Raw genomic sequence first — 19136 nt, 5'->3', positions numbered from 1 at the left:
TTAGCCGTCCCTAATTTAGTAGTGTAAGACTAGATGGAAGGCAGCTAGTCATCACCACCCACCGCCAACTCTTGGGCTACTCTTTTACCAACGAATAGTGGGATTAACCGTAACATTATAATGCGCCCACAAACAAAGTTTATGGAACAAATAACTAACTTAACTATCATTACGTGGAGTGGATTTTGCTATATTTCCATCAAATACTCTAAAACAATTTTCTGCGTGAAGTATGCGATAAAACATTTTAAAAGATTATATCATTTCTTTGCCAATTGTTTTTCCAAAAGATTCTAGTCATACTTTGAGCAAGCTGGGTCTACAAAAAAACACAGTAGGTATAAATACAGATATATTTCAGAAAAGTAGTTTATTAGCATTAAAATATATGTAATATAGCTAATGATTGAAAATTTCATGAAGTTGAGTAATAAATAATCATAATGTGCTAAAAAAGTAAAATATAGATACGTAAAATAGTCATGATGTTTGGTCACGGGCAGTATGCTCTCATGATATTATTTAAAATAACAACGAACATAATAATATAATAAATACAAAGTTTTCTGATTGGCGAAAAGTACTAAAAGCGTGATGGAATTTTACTTGTTACGATTGTGAAAAGCTAGCAGAAATACTTTTTATAATAAATTTATACTGATCGCTTGAAGTTAAGCACAAAGCTACACAGTGGGCTCTCTGTACTTTGCCCACCACGGATATCGAAAACCGGTTGTAAATCCGAAATATTATAGCTATCTGTTGCCATCTGTAAAGAGCATACATCCTTGGATTTCATTTATCTACTGTTTGTGGCACGATGTCAATTTCAACCTGTTACTTTGAATATATTTTCATTCCAATAAATTTCGAGCAGTTGCATGCCCACTGAGACCATTTCTTGCTAATGTGTATCTTGTTGTTCTTGAGGTGACATTCACAAATATATTAAATTAAGGTCATTGGCAAGACCTGTACTAGACTGTATCTAGTAATGACAATATCCTGAGATACCTAACATTATTTTTTTTTAATTTTCGGACTTCTAACTCGACCACTTCTATTATTAACAGTGCCAGTTTTTCGTACCCTCTTCAGAGTCTCGCATAAAGTAGCTATTGAAACAGAAGTCTTGCAGATTTCGTTTAATTTTAATATAAAATCTGCATCCTTTTGAAGACATCATTAATGATTTTATTTAATATACTGTACTGCTATAATAAAATTACATTATTTTTAATTGTAGAGAAATATATTTTTGTTTTTTGAATTTCCCTTAAAACGGCACGAGAGCTATCTGTGTTAGCTAGATTTTATTTTAAAATGATAGAGTAGAGGAAAGTCAGCTAGTTAACAACATCCAAGAGTAATTTTTGAGCTGCTCTTTTCAGTCCGAATAGTTGAATTGGGCCGTCAAACTTATAATGTATCAACGGTCACAAAATCTGGGCAAGATATTTGTTTAATTTTGGTTGAAGTAACAGTATTATTGAATCCACAGTCCGACATGCTAACAACTAGAGCGTTTTTCCTCACCTTCCCTGTGTCCACGAGCCACGGATTTTAATGTTGTAAGTTCGTAAACAAGGTATCATACAGGATGCCTTTGTTTACGAGAGGAATAACATTATGGTTAACCTATTTCTTTGAACATCTTATATTAACTCAGTGTTTTTAAGAGAAAAGTTTATAGAATTACAAACATTAATTTAAAATATATTATTATGCAATCTCACTTTATTATTGTACAATTCCTACGTCAAAATTATGACGTAAATATGAATTCAATATTTTTTATAGTTCACTTCGTAATGAAAAGTTTCAGTATCGTAAAATAAAAAAGTGCAGGGCTTACGTAACTTTATTGAAGATGTTATTCTTTATATGGCGCCCCTTTGTGGCATAGCGGAATGTCTGTAGGCTCAACCCGCTAGAAACCGAGGTTTCAATACCCGTGGTGAGCAAAGCACAGGAAGCCCATTGTGTAGCTTTGTGATTAGTTCCAAAAAGGCCTGGTATGGCCAAGTGTGTTAAGGCACTCGACTCATCATCTGAGGGTCGCGGGTTCGAATCCCGGTCATACCAAACATGCTCGTCTTCCCAGCCATGGGGGCGTTATAATGTGACGGTCAATCCTACTATTAGTTGGTAAAAGAGTAGCCCAAGAGTTGGCGGTGGGTGATGATGACTAGCTGCCTTCCCTCTAGTCTTACACTGCTAAATTAGGGATGGCTAGCGTAAATAGCCCTCGAGTAGCTTTGCGCGAAATTCAAAAACAAACAATCAGTCCAGAACATATTTTATCTAAATCAAGTAGTTTTAGTTTTAAAAATGTGAATACACATGGGAGATTTTATAATTTTAGAATATATTTACTGGTAGATTAATGTTTGGAATGGTTAGAGGGCGTTTGTCGAACATGTCTTCTTTCAGTGCGTAGGACATGAGATTTCTTTCCACGTGGAGTTTATTTTTTGTCGCTATTTCGTAAAGTAACAAAAAGTGAAACCATGAAAACAAAGCCCGTATCCCATAAAAGTGAAAACACTTTCAAGGTAAGAAAATCAGATTGTAATTATAGTCACAATGGAATGTACCCAGTGTAGTGATAAATTGATGTAAACTCCCAATACTTGTATTCTTGACAATTGGATAGTAATATATAATAATCAGTATGACTAAAATATCTCATATTTTATAATTAGGTCTAACACATTAATAGTAGCATGTTACCTTCAGTCCAACTTTCGGACACTTTGTATGTCAACTGGGGTATTCCTGGTAAGACTTGTTTCTATTCTACTTTTCTAGATTGCTGCATTGCTTAGACTGTAATCACAACCATTGTGTATATAAATTAATAGTGAGTAATATAATAAAATGTAAAGAACTACATAACAATCAGTCAGGCAGTCTGATTTTGACTATGTTGTATACCTGGCTGCATGAAGCATTGTGCATTACTAGTTCAGTAGTTACAACTATTAGTAACCATACCAAGCTTATTATGATTTATGTTTCAATGATATAGTTAAAACTAGACAATACAGAAAATAATACACTTCTAGAATGTGGAATGTGTATAACATGATACATAGTACCGTAATATCTGCCTCAGGACAACAAGTTCTACTGTTATAATTTGTCTGTGGGACAAGTGTATACATATATATATATTTTCTTGTTTTTTGTTTTGTTGCTAGATAAACGCTTCAAGTAGCTTTCTAGCAAGCCACTTAAGTTAACAAAAACTCTAAACTGCAGAAGTATAGTACATACACATAAAGATTTAAAAATGTATTATTCTACATTGTGTACAAACTAAATACAGAAATATACATATATCTGTAATTTACAAATGTTCAGTTACACATACCTTTGATAACAAATGCATTAAAATCAAATGGTATTTCATTGCTTTTGTCTATAGTACAGCCTAGTAAGGTTTGACTGAAAAATATAGTTAAAATATATAACATAATAAACATTACAAGAAGCTTTAAACAGTTGTACAAACACATTTATATATATAAACTTATAAAAACTGTTTTCAATATATATATATATTGAATATTTTAGTTTATGGTAGCATTAATGTAAACTGTTGGTATATTCGACATGTGGTATGGAAAATCCTAATAAATGTTAAAACCACAGAATACATGAATAAATGTACATATGAAGAACTCAGGTAAAAAAATCTTTATGCCATTCCTAACAAAACTGTGTTGTAACTGGCATTGCAATGATGAATATGCAGCATCTTGACTAAAAATGTTTATAGATACAAAATGTTTTATCCAAACAAAAAGAAATAGATTTTGTAATGTTTGATAAATAACCCACTTTTAATTCCATGTTTTTTTTGTGAAAGCTGCTTGAAAAAGTAAATTTTTCATACTTACATTTGCATGTATTTGTATAGAAAAACAAAATCCTAAAAGTTATATTTTGAGTCTTTATTTATATTCTTTGACAAGGGGAGGAGCAAGCAGATTTTCTAGCATTTTGTCTCTTGGACAAGACGTTTTTCAAAAATTAAACACCCTAGCATCTAATCCATGGTAATTGTTTGCATAATCAGGCAAAATAAGAGAACAAATAATATTTCTGTAATGTTAATTGTGTAAAAAACAACAACAAAAGTATCACTTTCCATGGATTTCATCTCACAATAGCAAAGAAAAGATTGTTCAGAATCTAGATTAGAATACCTGACCCTAGGATCTTAAAACTACTACATATGTGTATTATGCCACCAACATGTAATACAGCATCAAATACAAATACACTGACACATGAACAGTCATGATGTAGCTGTTTATGTAGTCTTCTGAACAGTAAGTACATGACAAGACTATCTACATTGGTCACTATCTTGCTTGGCCTGTTTTTTTTTCACTTTATAGTAATAATGATACCTTATGATCCAGTACATCACACTAACATTGTTCTGATTCAGTGTCAAGTGTGATCATGATGGACTATGTATTTGAGGGTCTGCTATTCTGGTCCTGTTACCATATAAAAAAAAAAGTACTTTACACTTTAGGCAGTGAAGGCATTTTAACAGTGATGGTAAAATCCTACTTGAGTAACTGACTTTCCTCTAATCTGTCAGTTAAAAATTAGAAATAACTGGCACTGATGGCATTTGTGTGTTTTTACATAAATATCTAAAACAACTATTTGCTTTTTATGTACACTGGAAGTGGTAAAATGAAATATGATACAAATCCAATAATATGCTGATCAAAATTAATTAAGTGTTGCTGTGTACAGACCAAGCTGTGAAGTTTGTAAAAATGACTTTTATTCATTTTTGCACTACCAACTTTTGATGTAACAGTTAAGTCTAATCTAGTTGCCACAGTTTAAGAGTCTACAATTAACTTTACAAAAAACCATCTTATGGAATCATATATGTGTAACTAAAGTTATTATGTATGGTGTTATGTTATTTTAATCAAAGGCACTTGCAATAAAGTAACAAACACACAGAAAGTAAATTTCACAGGTTGCAAAATCTAATTGTTATAAACAGTAAAACTATGATTCATGGCTTGTGCTTCTATCTCAGTTAACCTAATATGGTTTATTTAAATAATTTTTACTCAATTTGTCAGGTCAGACAGAACAATTTTACATGTATTATAACACAAGTATTAAATTCATACATTAATTATACTTGTACTGTGTACAAGCACCTCATTCAGATAATGTAATCACTTTTTCTCGACAAAGTACTAACTGACAGGTTTTTCTGTGCTATGATCATTAGGATATATTCTTTGTGTTACCTAGTTGTTTTTCATTTAAAAAATTTGTTTGTTTGTTGATCCAATATATGGCATGAATTAAGATTGTTATTTCCAGCATGAAGGCAAATCAGGTATCTTCTATCCCACCTCTGATATCTAGTGTGGCTCAGCAGTAGGGGATGGTGGGAGTTACTCTGAGTTGTGACTGTCAGTGATATTTTTCATAATGAAATGGTATTCCTCTGGAAACTCTGTCTGCAATTGAGGGTGATCCTGGACATTCTGGGGAGAATTCAGATTCACTTCTTCCTGCATCTTCTTTTACTCTGTTGGCTTCTCAGGAAGCTTCTTTGGGAAAAGCTGTTTAAGGCTCATTTTCTTCAGTTGGTCCATTGAATATGTGAAGTTTTGAGTCTTTCCCCAGTTGCTTTTAAGACTACTCCTGACTTGATGGCTAAAATGTCTAAGAGAGCAAATACTTAAGTTTTCCTTCAATCTACTGACATTGTGTTTCTTGTTGTGAGGCTAACTACTCAGTTATGTCAAGGGACAGTTATGCCTAATCCACCACAGTTGTCAGAACTACATAATTGAGCTTACCACCACTAGGTGGAAGAATATTCCAACTCTCACAGAATACGTCTACTCCTGGAAATTAGGAGTTCTAAAGCAGAGTTTGTATTTAACCTGAATATATTAATGTCCACTAAACTTTGTTGAAAGACTTTCAGGATCACCAAGTCTATTAATAGAAAGTCTGAATCATTGTTAGCATGTGCATTGATTCATTTATTGGCTTCTAAATTCATCCCTGTGGTCATTGATGTCTCGACTTTCTTTGGCTCCTGCAGGGGTTCATAGTTTCAACTTTATTTGAAGGTCCCAATCCCTAACATCAGCTCTTCAGTCCATTGTTGCCCAGAATAGATTCTATTCATATCAAAAGGTACCACTTCTTGGTTAGAACACTGCCAGCAATATTGGTGGTTATTGTTGCCTTCAGGATCTGTGAGGGTTTTTTTGGTTCTTAGAATTTCTGGATGTGTTGTAAACCTTAACTATTGGTCCATGAGCACTGTAGGTCCTTGAGTTATGATTAGTCATTTAGTTTACATCTTCTTCATAATTATCCATCCAACTTGTAGAATTTCTATTTTCTTCAGATCCTTAGATTTCAGAATTTGGTTTGTCTGGAGGATATATATATATATAGAGTTATACCATTTCTTCCTAGGTTTTATTCCTGTTGGTTTGTTGAGCCCATTCTATATCCATTTCTAGATTCTCAAAGGTTTGTAATGGCTCATTTCTCACTCTAAGTTCGGATTTTCTACCAGGATTGTAAATATTCAAGTTTGATGTCAACTCCTCTCTTCTCTTTGCCACAGTGATGGCATCCTACCACTATCAGTATTTTTTGTATACAAGGGTTAGATACTGCAGTTCAGGATTTTTACTTTCAAACTAATGGTAGCACCACAGGGATTCTTTGAAAACATATGAGCTTTTTCTCATCACTTCCATTTTCTAGCCTTATGCACATATCATTTCATAGACAACTGGTTACTGCTGGCATCATATCAACAGTTGTCAGAATGAGACATTAGGATTATATTTTCAGGAATAACCCAGGCATACTACATTATCAGAGCTGAGGCATTTATTCTTGCTCTAGCTCAATAAGTCATCAGTCGTGGTATTTTTTTCATCACATATCTCATTTGGGTTCAGCTGACTTTCATCTGGCTCTTACTCACCTCTCCCACTGCATGAATGGTTCTTTCTTTTATGAAAGTATGGGTATCACTTGAATCTCAAATTCCCAAGTTTCTTTATTCAAGATCACTGTCTTTGATCTCGAGGGGGTTGAACATAGGAACAGTACTAAGGTATGGGTTCCTCTACTACCACCTTGTCCAGAAATTCATCTCTTCTTGAATGCCTTGATTCATGGTTGAGTTGCATATTTAAACACTATTTGCTTCATCTCATGATGGACATTTATCAGTTGAAATGGCATGTCATCAATGGTATATTGAGAGGAGACTGAATTCACTTCAATCAGAAGTGCCAACCGTAACTCATTTTTTTTAGCTGGTTGTTTGGCTAGGGGTTTGCATCTTCCACAGTTGCCTTATTGACTGCTGCTTGATACTAAAAAAAAAACATTTTTTGAGTTGCACGTCTTTTCTTATCACCCATTTGAAGTTTAACCTTTCCCTAAATAATTTGTTTGTTTTCATTGCCACTGATCTACAGACATTGCTGGACAAAGGGGTTTTCAATGACTCTGCACATAATGCTTTATCATTCCATCTACATCCTCATACTGGTATTTTTTTAACCTAAGATACTGTTCACCAATTCATTTGATCACAATTTCTCATCTCCATGACCAATCAGAATTTGTTCAGCTATTATATCCAGTGAATGTCTTAATGGTTTGGTTGCCCACTCTAATGCTTTTAGAGATGCTAACCAATAACTTTTTATTCATTGGTATTGTTTATTTTTCCAGGACTTATCTACAGTTATCCTGATGAGGTGGGTAAGAAATGAAATTATATTGCTTATTCTGGGTTCTCTTTGAAAGCAAGGAAACTTCTGCAAGTCATGTTTAATTAGAATTGACTCATTTATATGTCATGTCCTTAATGGCCCAATGTGTAGACCTCTCTCAATGGATTAATCTCATATTATTAGTATGATATGGCAGTATCTTCATCTGAGCATTTTTTACTATCCTTCTGTAGTATCTTAACTGCTTTCTCTAGATTACCCAGAGGGGTGATCCACATATACAAGTGTTATTGTCAAATTTATTATTACACTGCATTAACAAAAGGTAATGGAAAATTTTTTAAGTTCAATCATTATTGAATTGTATAGCCCATGTTTATCCTTTAGCCAAGATGTTATCTTCATATTTATAAAACAATTCTCTATTTTTTTATGCAACTCTTTATTCCACAGATAATGTTTCTTACTAGTGAAAGAAACTAGTCAGTCAAGTTGGCATGTAATGAAATCCTAAAATTTCATTTTCATTACAAAAGGCACAAAATCGTTTCTGGTAGTTTTCTTCCAGGTGATTACATATTTTAGTGATATTTAATCTTTTAAACATGACTTATAATGATGTAAATGTGACTATGAGAACAGGACTTACAATTCAAAATCAGTTAGGAGGATCCTGACACATAAGTGGTTAAAAAATATTTAGATTTGAATTTTCTGGTATTTTATATTGCTGTGCTTTTCTCGTCCTTTACCTTTCAGGGTCCCTTATCTTATTTTCACAGGATTCCATTCTGTAGTGAGTATTATCCAGGCAGGTGTGCTTTTGTCAAACCAATTTCACACTAGCAATCATTCTTTAACCTGAAGATGACTTGAGAAGGTTGAAATATTGTTCTGTACTTTATTTTAATTAAAGTTTTAATACCCATACTAGCTGTCTTTAAAATAAATTTTTACTTCAAGTAGGTTCCTCATTGTCATGAAAGTGCTTCTATACTTTATCCTTCCATAACTAGGAAATAATTTGTTGTTATGCAGATAATGGTTAATGGCTTCAAAATTGTTCTACAGTTTTTCACATTTAGTTTCTTGACACAGTCATAAACAAGATGTGAAAGGTTGTAGCCTTGTGCTAATCCATTGTTTTAAAATCAAAGGGTAGTATTGAGGCTTGCACAGATTTGTATAAGCTGGGATTTACCTCCCTTTAATGTGTTGAATAAGGATGTTGGTTGACATTGGTCATTCATGACTATGGAGCAACATCCTTGGAACTTTGGTTCTGATCAAACACTGCAGTGTCATCATCATTTATTGTTCCAATTTGCATATTATTTCTCTTCAGTTTCAGTACCCAGAGAAATCCTATGAAATATGGTTCTATGCTATCCAGTAAACTTTCAGATACAATCATTTTTGTGTTAGTAATCGAGCCAAATAAAGATATTTTTACTTTACACTGTGTTTTTGCATTTTTGTTTATTGTGTGTATTTGAAGTTTCTGAACCTGCTGCTTATTTTTGATTACTTACAGCTAAAATGTTAAAAATCAGCATACTTGAATGCCATACATTTCAAATTATTGCATCATAAGTATTAAAACACCAGGTATCGAGACTGTACATAGTTATGGTTATGCTGGAGAAATTACACAATTTAAGAATTCTGTGCATGTTGAATATAGTCATAATTCCACCTAATAAAATTTTAACTTCATCAATTTTATTTAGAAAAAGTATTAAAATTTTTCTTTATTTTATTGGTAAGTTTACAGTTGTTAACTACTGATAGTAAGATGGTGATTTATTTTATTGTAATATGATACACCAAAAATGAATAACCTAGATTAATATTTATCTTTAAATTACAGCATAAATAAATCACAGGCTTTTATCTAATCAATCTTTAGGATAATCTTGTAAACTTCAGTAAAATTATCTCTTATTCATCTTTTCTCATGTGAAAATACAGATAGGTTAAACTTTTTTAAGTTTATATAATATAATGTTTTCATGCAATCTAGGAGTCATTCTTGTATCATTCCTCTTAAATTGAGATCTTTTGTTTCATTACAAAATCAAAACTTTACACAGCATTGCAAGTGAGACCTAACTAATAATTTGTATATATAGAAAACTACTTGTTAGCCAGAGATCCTGGGTTCAAGTCCGGGTCTCCGGAGTCCTTTTTCACTTATCCATTTTTTCATCAAAAATTTATTGTTATATATTCCCTCTTTTGACCTATAATCAGTACGTATATAAATATGCCAGAAAATTTTATTGGATATAGTTTGTCACAAGAAAGTAACAACAGATCACTGCTTGATGGTTTAAGTGGCTTTTATAAACCACTATGCCTAGATCCATCTCTTCATTTATATTATTGAGTAGGTTTTTATGTATATCAAATGTGTGATCCAAATTATAATTGTGACACAAATACATTACCTTTCATTTATTATAAATAAATTTCATTTTCTTAATATTTGTCCAATTTACCAGTTGATCCAAGCCATTTTGTAGTATACAAACATCCTCAATACAGACAGAAATAATGAACAGTTTAATATTATCAGTAGGCTTTAGTAATATACTAATTATGCCCTGATCAATATTGTTATTGCTTAATTTAAATAAGAAAATAGCCTAAGCATTGACTGCTAAGATACTTCACTAGTAAGAAGGGTCCATTCTGTCTGGACTTTATTAACACTCCTACAAAAAGACGTTTCTAGTCCTGATTTCTCCAAGCCCGTTCCCCTGGCTGTGGTTTCGCTAGATAGTAGATAGGGACAGTGGGAATCTCGTTAATCCATTCATTAATGGATTTAAATGGCAATTTCATTTAAGTACAAAATTATTAGCCTAATATTAATAACCTTTCAAGTTGCTCTGGGGCCTATTAGGCCCCACTTTTCGTAGGAGTGTTAAAAACAACCTTTTGCTTTCTTCCCTCTAACCACCTAGTTCTTCTGAAATCTCTACTGGTATGTTCTTCTTAGCTAATCTTCTGTGCGGCATCTTATCAAAAGATTTTTGAAAATATAAATACATGCAGTCCATGTGCTTTTCATCATCCAAATAATAAATAGCATTTTTCTACAATATTTACCAGATTAGTGAGATAAGACTTGTCTTTAGTGAATGCATTTTGATTTGAATTTATGATATTATATTTTACTAAGTGACTTGGTATTGATTTTTTTTATCAAACTATTTAGCATTTTTTCCATTACAGAAGAAAAACTAACTGGCCTATAGTTTCCAAGAAAGTGTTATTCTCCAATTTTATAAATAGATGTATAGTATTAGCAACTTTCCAATTCTTAGATACATGCCCACTGCCTATTGACCTACAAATATAGAAAGAGAGGAGCTCACACATCTATTCTTTGACCTCTGAAACTGTAGGGAAACCTTGTTTAGTTCTTGTGCCTAATTTTTAATCTCCCTGCCTTTCTTTTTTATTACCAAGATATTAAAATCTCGGCTACCTCAGGGTCTAACACGTTGACTTCCAAGCCTATTTTGCCAATACTTTCCAGAGTTCCACTAGTCATTTTACAATTACTTTTTTTTAAGAAGAGTGTATATGTAGCCATTGTGTCCCAGCCAGGAAGTGGCCCTTTAAAAAGAAAATAGAGCACAACTCACCAGTGGGTTATGTGGGAGCCAATGTGTTAACAGAGCCATTGACATCAGCAACCTTTAAGAGTCTAATCCATATTTAAAAGTATCCATGTTGGTAGTTTAAAAATTATCTACCAGCCTTTTCTTATAAGCTGTTTTTAAATTTCTAATTCATATTGTTTTACCACATCTTTAATTTATATATATATTTTGTAAATCTTAAACTTTACATCATTTATCCCTGAGTTTTCCTTTTATGTTTTTACTAAACCAATTAAATTTGATTTGCTCCGTTATCCCATTTTTGTTGGGTTTTTTTTTAACATCTATACCCCGAATTTAAACAAACTTATTGTTCAAAATTTCTTTGATTTGTCTAACAGCCTCAAAATTGGCTTTCTGAAAGTAAGGAATTAAAATTTACTTTTATTTCAGGTTGAAGCAAACCATATTATGCAGTGATTGTTTACTCCTATTTACAAATATATTTAGATACATTGTTCACAAGTTATTTTTAAAGCTTTCTAATGTATGAAAGTGTAAACATCTTCCACACTGTATTGTAGTTGATAATGTCTTGGATACCAAGATTTCCAGTCTAGTTAAATTTAGCTTGGTCTCTTCTTTTTTTTCAGGATAATATATCTGTAGGTGTGGTTTGATTTATTTATGTTGTACTGTTACTACTATTACTACTACTGTTTAAAAACTTCAAGAATTTTCACACTTCATCTACATGTATTTTGATATGTGAAAATTACCCAAGTGTATGAAGTAAGATGTTACATTTTGTGTTTTCTCTTAACAAGATCAGACTTAACAGTCTCTTAGTACTTTCTCAAGATAACAAGTAATTGCAACTATTACTGAAACTAATAATCTGGTTATGTTTTCTTTTATCCTAGTTCCAAACATTTTCAGAGAGAATAGCAGCCATTAATATTGATGTTATCCACCGAATTGGTCAATCCTCACAAATACCAGAGGAGAGAGAAACATTTCTTTTGGAGGCTGTAGAAAAGTGGAGTAATCTAAATTGTACTGAAGACTTTGGTAAGATTTTAACATGATGATAAATATTCACAAATTACCTTATTTATGTAAGTCCTACATTTAAAGATTAGTGAATTTGAATGCAAATTTGATAATGTAAATGCAATATTGCAATTACCATAAACTTGTTTATTAGGTAAATTTTTATTAAGTACCTACAAAAAGGTACATAAGATTGAAATTTGAAAAAAAATATGTAAAAAAAGCAGTTCTAACAAACAATTTTTAGACTTGTACTAAAATAATATAGTTACTAAACTCTATACTAAAAACCCTTGGTGTGGATTGCTTCCTACCATCCCGTATGTCTTTCCTTACAGGGAAGATTCTGTTCTTTTAGTTTACCTCCTCTGGGATCTAAACATCCACTCACATGTCTGCTGTGCATGGTGACCTGTGAAGGGGAGGAGAGGAACCTGGTGGTTGAGGGGTCCAACCCTAACACACCACTTTGGCCTTGAATTCCTGTAGACGGGCTTCCTTGGAGTGGCCCCCCTTGGGTCAATTGGCTGGTCCACTTGGGCTAGGGTCAACCAAGTACTGCTGTTGGATGTTCTCAACAGGTGTTGTGGACATTGTATTGGATGCTGGTGTTTGGGTATAATGCTCATGAAACTCTGGCATTGCTGCAGTGTCCTTGTTTGACATTGTAGTGCATCCCCTCGTAGGGCTCCATGATGGGTTGGGTCAGCATGCACTGAAATTTCTATTTTTAATTATGGATTCTCCAAATAAAAACTTAAATAATGTAGTGAAAAAACAGTCCATAGGTAATGACCATGTCTTTAATATTCTGAACAGCAATCTTCAACATCTGTAACACCTGTTGTACCTCCTTTTCTTATCCTACATTCTCTTTCAGACAAACCCTTAGGGCAAATGTCTTCATTTTTCATTCAGAAAGGACTAGAAGGATTTGCTGGCTCTCCAAAGTCAGTAAAGAAGCTTCAATCTGGTGACATATTGGTGGAAACATTTACATCTCATTGGTGGAAACATATCTCAACAGAGTGAACTCCTACTGTATTCAAAGGCAATTGGGGATATACCTATTGAGGTTACACCTCATGCTACTTTGAATTCTTAATGAGGAGTTATTGTTGAGAGGGACTTGAAAAACATTCCTGAGTCAGAGATTCTCGCTGGTTTCTCCACCTAAGGAGTTTCTGCAGTGAGGCGTATCTCCACTTGCAAGGATGGAATTACGATGCCGACCAGTATTCTCATTTTAACATTTACATCACCACATTTACCTGCCACCATTAAGGCAGGTTATTTTAATTGCAAGGTACAGTCATACATTCCAAACCCTATTTAATGGTTCCAGTGTCAGCTGTTTGGTCACTCAAAGACATCATGTCATGGTTCCATGACATGTGCTTATTTGGATGGCAATGAGTGTGAAACGGACCCTCATTACATCAATTGCAATGGCTCTCACCCATCCTACTCTTGTTCTTGCCTTAAATGGTTGGAAGAAAAAGAGGTACAGCATTTGAAAATGATTCACAACATTACTTATCCTGAGGCTCGAAAGTAGCTGTCCACCACTTCGTCTCAGATGTGCTCAGAAATTGCTGCTGCATTTCTTTCCACTACTACAGTGGGAATGCAGACAATTTCTCTGTGTCTCTAAAAGAATCATTCTCAAACCAAATGAAAAGTCTTTTGACCTCCATGGTTAAAAAAGTTGATGAATCAACTTCAACACCCTTCTCTGTCCCTTACATATATCTTCCAACAAATCCCAAGATCCACTTCCTTTGGTTCCGGGTACTGGCACCTCCTTGGATACATCTTCTTCTCCAACTCCAAGATGCAATATGATCGTTCGTTCATTTCCTTGTTCACAGGAATTCTCTTCCAATAGCAAAGTCCTGCACAATTGACCCAGAGCCAGATCCATGGAGGTTGATAGACCTCCCTTGGATGAAGACAGTAAAAGAAAAAATGTGGTTATTGGCAGAAGAGTTCTCCACCCACTTCATCTACACATAAATATAAATGACCATCTTGATACAATAGAACTGTCGAGGTTTATGTTCTGATCTGGATGACATCAAAACACTGATTGCTTCCCACCATCCCATATGTCTTTCCTTATAAGAAACATTTCTGAAACCTGTTGATACAGACACCTTTCAGTGGTTTTCTTTGTACAGAAATGACAGGCTGTGTGATTGACGAGTGCATGGAGAGGTAGTATTGTTGGTTGATGAGCATGTGACCACTCTGTCTTTGCCACTCCACACACCCTTGGAGTTCATAGTCATCCGTGTTTCCTTGGGTCGTACCATCACTGTTTGTTCTCTCTACTTGTCACCTGGAGAGACATATGATCAATCAGACCCTGATGCTTTTATTGAACAGTTGCTGTTTCCCTTTTTAATTGTGGGGGACTTTAATGGACATCATCCCTTCTGGGGGAAATGCTGATATTGATATTCATTATTCTCCCATTTTGCATGGAGGGTTGGCAATAATCGACAAGACAGTGATCATTTATGTATAATTTTGAGAGAAACTGGCTCTGGTAAATGCTACCTGACCCACCTGCCCCAGTGGAAGCTGTATCACGGAAATTGGCCCTCTTTCACTGCTCTCTCAGAACTTGATCCTGCCGTCGTCTGTAAGCCATCAATAGATGACTGTGTAGCATCAGTAACTGACTCTATTATACAAGCAGCTGCTCAATGTATTCCTAAAATCGCAACACATGTTCCGTGATATCCTTGTCCGTGGTGAAATCCTGCCTGCCACGTGGCATGGAAGGGTGAAAAACAGGCCTGGGATACTTTCAGTAGATTTCCCACACTCTTGAACTGCATCGCTTTACAGCAGGCCCATGCACATGCTCGGTGGGTAAGACTTCAAAGCCAGAAGGAATCTTCAATTAAGTTCACAACCAGCATATTTTCTACCACCAGTTCCAATGTCATATGGGACAAGATTCGAAAGGTTAGTGGGCAATATAATTCTGTCCCCCTTTCAATCTTGCTCTCCGATGGTCAGGAAGTAGCTGATATCCAGAGCATCACCGATATTCTAGGTGAAAGCTTTTGATAGGTATTTAGCTCTTCTGCTTCTTTTTCCGCCTTCTTAGCTATCAAGACTCGGGCAGAGCAATCACTTATTTCCTTTCAAGTTGATTGTCTCTAAGACTATAATCTTCTCTTTACACTGGTGGAACTCAAACTGGCACTTCATTGGCATGGCAGTACATCAGTTGGACCTGATGATGTACACTATGAAATGTTGTGCCATATATCTCCTGCTTTTCTTGCTGTTCTTCTGATTGTTTTTAACCAGATCTGGCAGGAGAATGTTTTTCCTGATGTCTGGCACTAGGCTATTATCTGACCTATTTGTAAGCCTGGGAAGAACCCAAGGATTCCTTTAAACTACTGTCCAAATGGTTTGATGAGCTGTCTGTGTAAAACCTTAGAGCAGATGATTAATGCTCATCTTGTTTGGTTCCTCGAATCAAACAACCTCCTCTTGCACACCCAGTATGGGTTCCGAAGACAGCACTCCACCATAGACCACATGATTTGACTTGAAACATCAGTTAGAGAAGCCTTTCTCAAATGACAACATCTTGTATCAATATCTTTTGACGTTGAGAAGGCTTATGATACAACATGGAGGTATAGCATTTTGCGAGACCTCCATATATATGGGTTACATGGCCATTTGCTCATTTTTATTAAAATTTTTTTAATGGACAGGAGATTCCAAGTTCATGTGGGTTCAACACTTTCCCATTCTTATCTACAGGAACTTATAGTCCTTCAGGGCTGTGTTTTGAGTGTCATACTTTTCAGTATAAATATTAATGTCATCACTGAACAACTCCCTCTCACTGTTGCAAACGGGCTCTTTGTCGACGACTTTCATATCTCATGTCAGTTGTCGAACATGAGGTATATTGAATGGCAGCTACAGACTGCCCTCAATCATTTACTGAAGTGGACCACAGCAAATGGCTTTAACTTCTCTCTCTCTAAAACCATTTGCACACACTTTTGCTGCCAACGTGGTATTCACCCTGATCCTGGACTCCGTATCAGTGAAGTTGTGCTGCCTGTGGTTCCTGAGACGAAGCTCTTGGAGCTTATCTTTGACCGTAAGCTGACCTTTATACTGCACATCAAGCAGCTACGAGTCAAATGTACAAGAACACTGAACATCCTCTATGTCTTCTCTTCCACCACTTGGGGAAGAGATCAATGTTCTGTGCTAAAGATATATTGTGCTCTTATTTGATCGAAACTCGACTATGGATCACTGGTTTATGGCTCTGACAGAACCTTAGCCTTAAAGACGCTGGACCCTATTGGTCTTCAAGGACTTCGGCTCTGCACTGTGGCTTTCTGCACTTCCCCAGTTCAGAGCTTGTACATTGATTCTCATGAACCTCCTCTACATCTCCCCCCCACTATATGCTTCAAAACTTTGTTCCTTACCAAAGCATCCCACCTGGGGTTGTGTTTTCCTTCCCTGATGGGCCATACTCTTTCAGAACAGATGATCTGCCATTATTCCTTTTGACCTTTGTGTCCAGGAGCAGTTGGATAAATTAAGTCTCTCCTTGGAAAACATTGCTGTATCCACTGGTCAGCTCATCCCACCATGGCTTCTTACAGTCCCCAAATGTGACCTATCTTTAAGTCATCTGAGAAAAGTAGACACTCTTGATGGGACATACTGTGTGTTACTTGCTGAACATCTTTTGAACCATCCTTCCATTCTTATTTATACCAGATGGTTTGAAATCAGGTGACTGTGTGGGCTTTGCCATGGATTGTTGTGGTTTGGTGGATGTACACAGAATCCCCTCTATAGCTTCTGTGTTCACTGCTGAACTGAATGCTATTTCTGTTGCCCTGGATTACATAGTAGCTTAGCAGTACTCAAACTGCTCTATTTATACTGACTCTCTTAGTTCTCTACTGGCCCTGGAATCACTTCACTTTTATTTCTCACCCTGTTCTCAGTGATATTCAAAACCAACTGGCCCATTTCTCTTTAACATCTACTTCTATCCAGTTTTTCTGGATGCCAGGCCACTTTGGTATTTGCAGGAATGAGCTCGCTGACACTGTAGCTCTATCTATCTGCTCTGGCACTACCACCACTGTGCCTGTTCCATACGTAGACTATAGTCCTGTATTCAAGGCTCGGTTGTGTGCCAGCTGGCAGTTGACTGGGTGTGAGCAATGTGAAAACAAGCTTTTCCAAATAAAACCCTACATTGGACTTTGGCTGTCTTGCTTCCATAAGAATAAGAAAGAGGAAGTTGTTCTAACTAGACTATGCATTGGTCACAGTTTTTTAACTCATCGTTTTCTTTTATCTGGGACTGATGCACCAATGTGTTGTCTGTCTAACACTCAGGTCACAATGAACCACATTTTTCTGTCTTGCCATCATTATGACTCTCAACATGGGCACCATTTTAAACGTGCTCTGTCCCAAGGCTTGTCCATAACATTAGACAGTGTTATTGGTGATGGTGACATTGTCCACCTTGGAAATGTTTTTAGTTTTTTAAAGGCTATTAATCTTTTTAATGCAATTTAAGTTTTTTAATTTGTATATTAGACCTTTTTTAATGTGATTCTCTTTTAAGAATCATAGTCCATCTAGTTTGATTTGAAATTAGAAAATGGCTGTGACATCAAATAACTCAAAAGGGTCATTCCATGTCAAATCATCCAGGGGGCTTCAGGTGACCCCACAGAATGCTTTGAAAAATTTCACATGTGCTCATCTACCCATATCATGAAGAATTGCCAAAGATTAGATCAATATCTCTTATAGTTTTTAATTTACAGCCCTGTAAAATTTAGTTAAATATTTTTTATTTTTGGCAAATTCATTTTTGGGCAACTTTGACTGCTTAAAGCTGCAAGAGTAATGGTGGTAGAAGGCTGAAATGTGCTACATTGACTGAATTAATCTCACAGAATTAAAAAATGGTCTCAAACCAAGTTTATCTCTTAGGATTTGCATAGTGAGGCAGTAAAATAACCTGAAATCCCAAAATTGTAAAAAAACAATGGTTTATGTAATAAGCCATAGCTCTAACACTTAATATGATACAAAGCTGAATTTTGTTTTCAAATTTTCTATAACATATCAGTTGATACATCAGCAATTGTTGTAATTAAAAGTCTGTTAGATCTCCTGTAAAAAATTAACTGCATGCAACTTTTTATGATTTAGCTAAAAATAGCCCTACTTCAGGCCACAGATTTTTACCATATATTCTTACATCTCTGAATATGATCTACAAAACAAATCAAGATGGTGTTCAACCTACTTTTTGAGTTATAATTTTTTAAAGTATCTGCTGACCATATGTTTTTATTTTAAAAAACTACAGTTCAGGTGTGTTACTGTGTGCAAATATATCCATACACTTTTGAAAAATACCTGTCAGAATTGTATGCATCCCACTGAAATATTCTAACCAGCCTTTCACAATGTTAAATAATGAAGTTGTAAGAAACAAGAAAGAATTAATTCATTTCTGAACAAGTTTATTGGCATAACTAGTTAGAACACATAGCAATGCAAATATATTGTGTATGCATTACAGTTATGCAGATATGGCTGAGTTTAAGATCCATAATATAATAAATACAAAGGTAAATCAGACAGAAAA

At 34.9% G+C, this 19136-nt stretch overlaps 1 protein-coding gene across 2 annotated transcripts in view; it reads left to right on the top strand.

Moving 5' to 3' along the window:
• Nucleotides 1-2396: 2396 nt before the first annotated feature.
• Nucleotides 2397-19136, top strand: part of LOC143222206 (small subunit processome component 20 homolog) — a 187109-nt gene continuing 170369 nt past the window's right edge. For both annotated transcript variants that reach the window (XR_013012094.1, XM_076448333.1), the window contains exons 1-2: nucleotides 2397-2555; nucleotides 12319-12466. Coding sequence is in view for 1 of the 2 variants with exons in the window: in XM_076448333.1 (XP_076304448.1) it covers nucleotides 2511-2555; nucleotides 12319-12466 (193 nt within the window). In the remaining variant the exon portion in view is untranslated. The remainder of the gene's footprint in view (nucleotides 2556-12318; nucleotides 12467-19136) is intronic.

Source organism: Tachypleus tridentatus, chromosome 8 (genome assembly GCF_004210375.1).
Source record: "Tachypleus tridentatus isolate NWPU-2018 chromosome 8, ASM421037v1, whole genome shotgun sequence".
NCBI classification, from domain to species: Eukaryota; Metazoa; Arthropoda; class Merostomata; order Xiphosura; family Limulidae; genus Tachypleus; species Tachypleus tridentatus.
The sequence above is the reverse complement of the archived record's forward strand: the minus strand, read 5'-3'. Positions and strand labels throughout refer to the sequence as shown.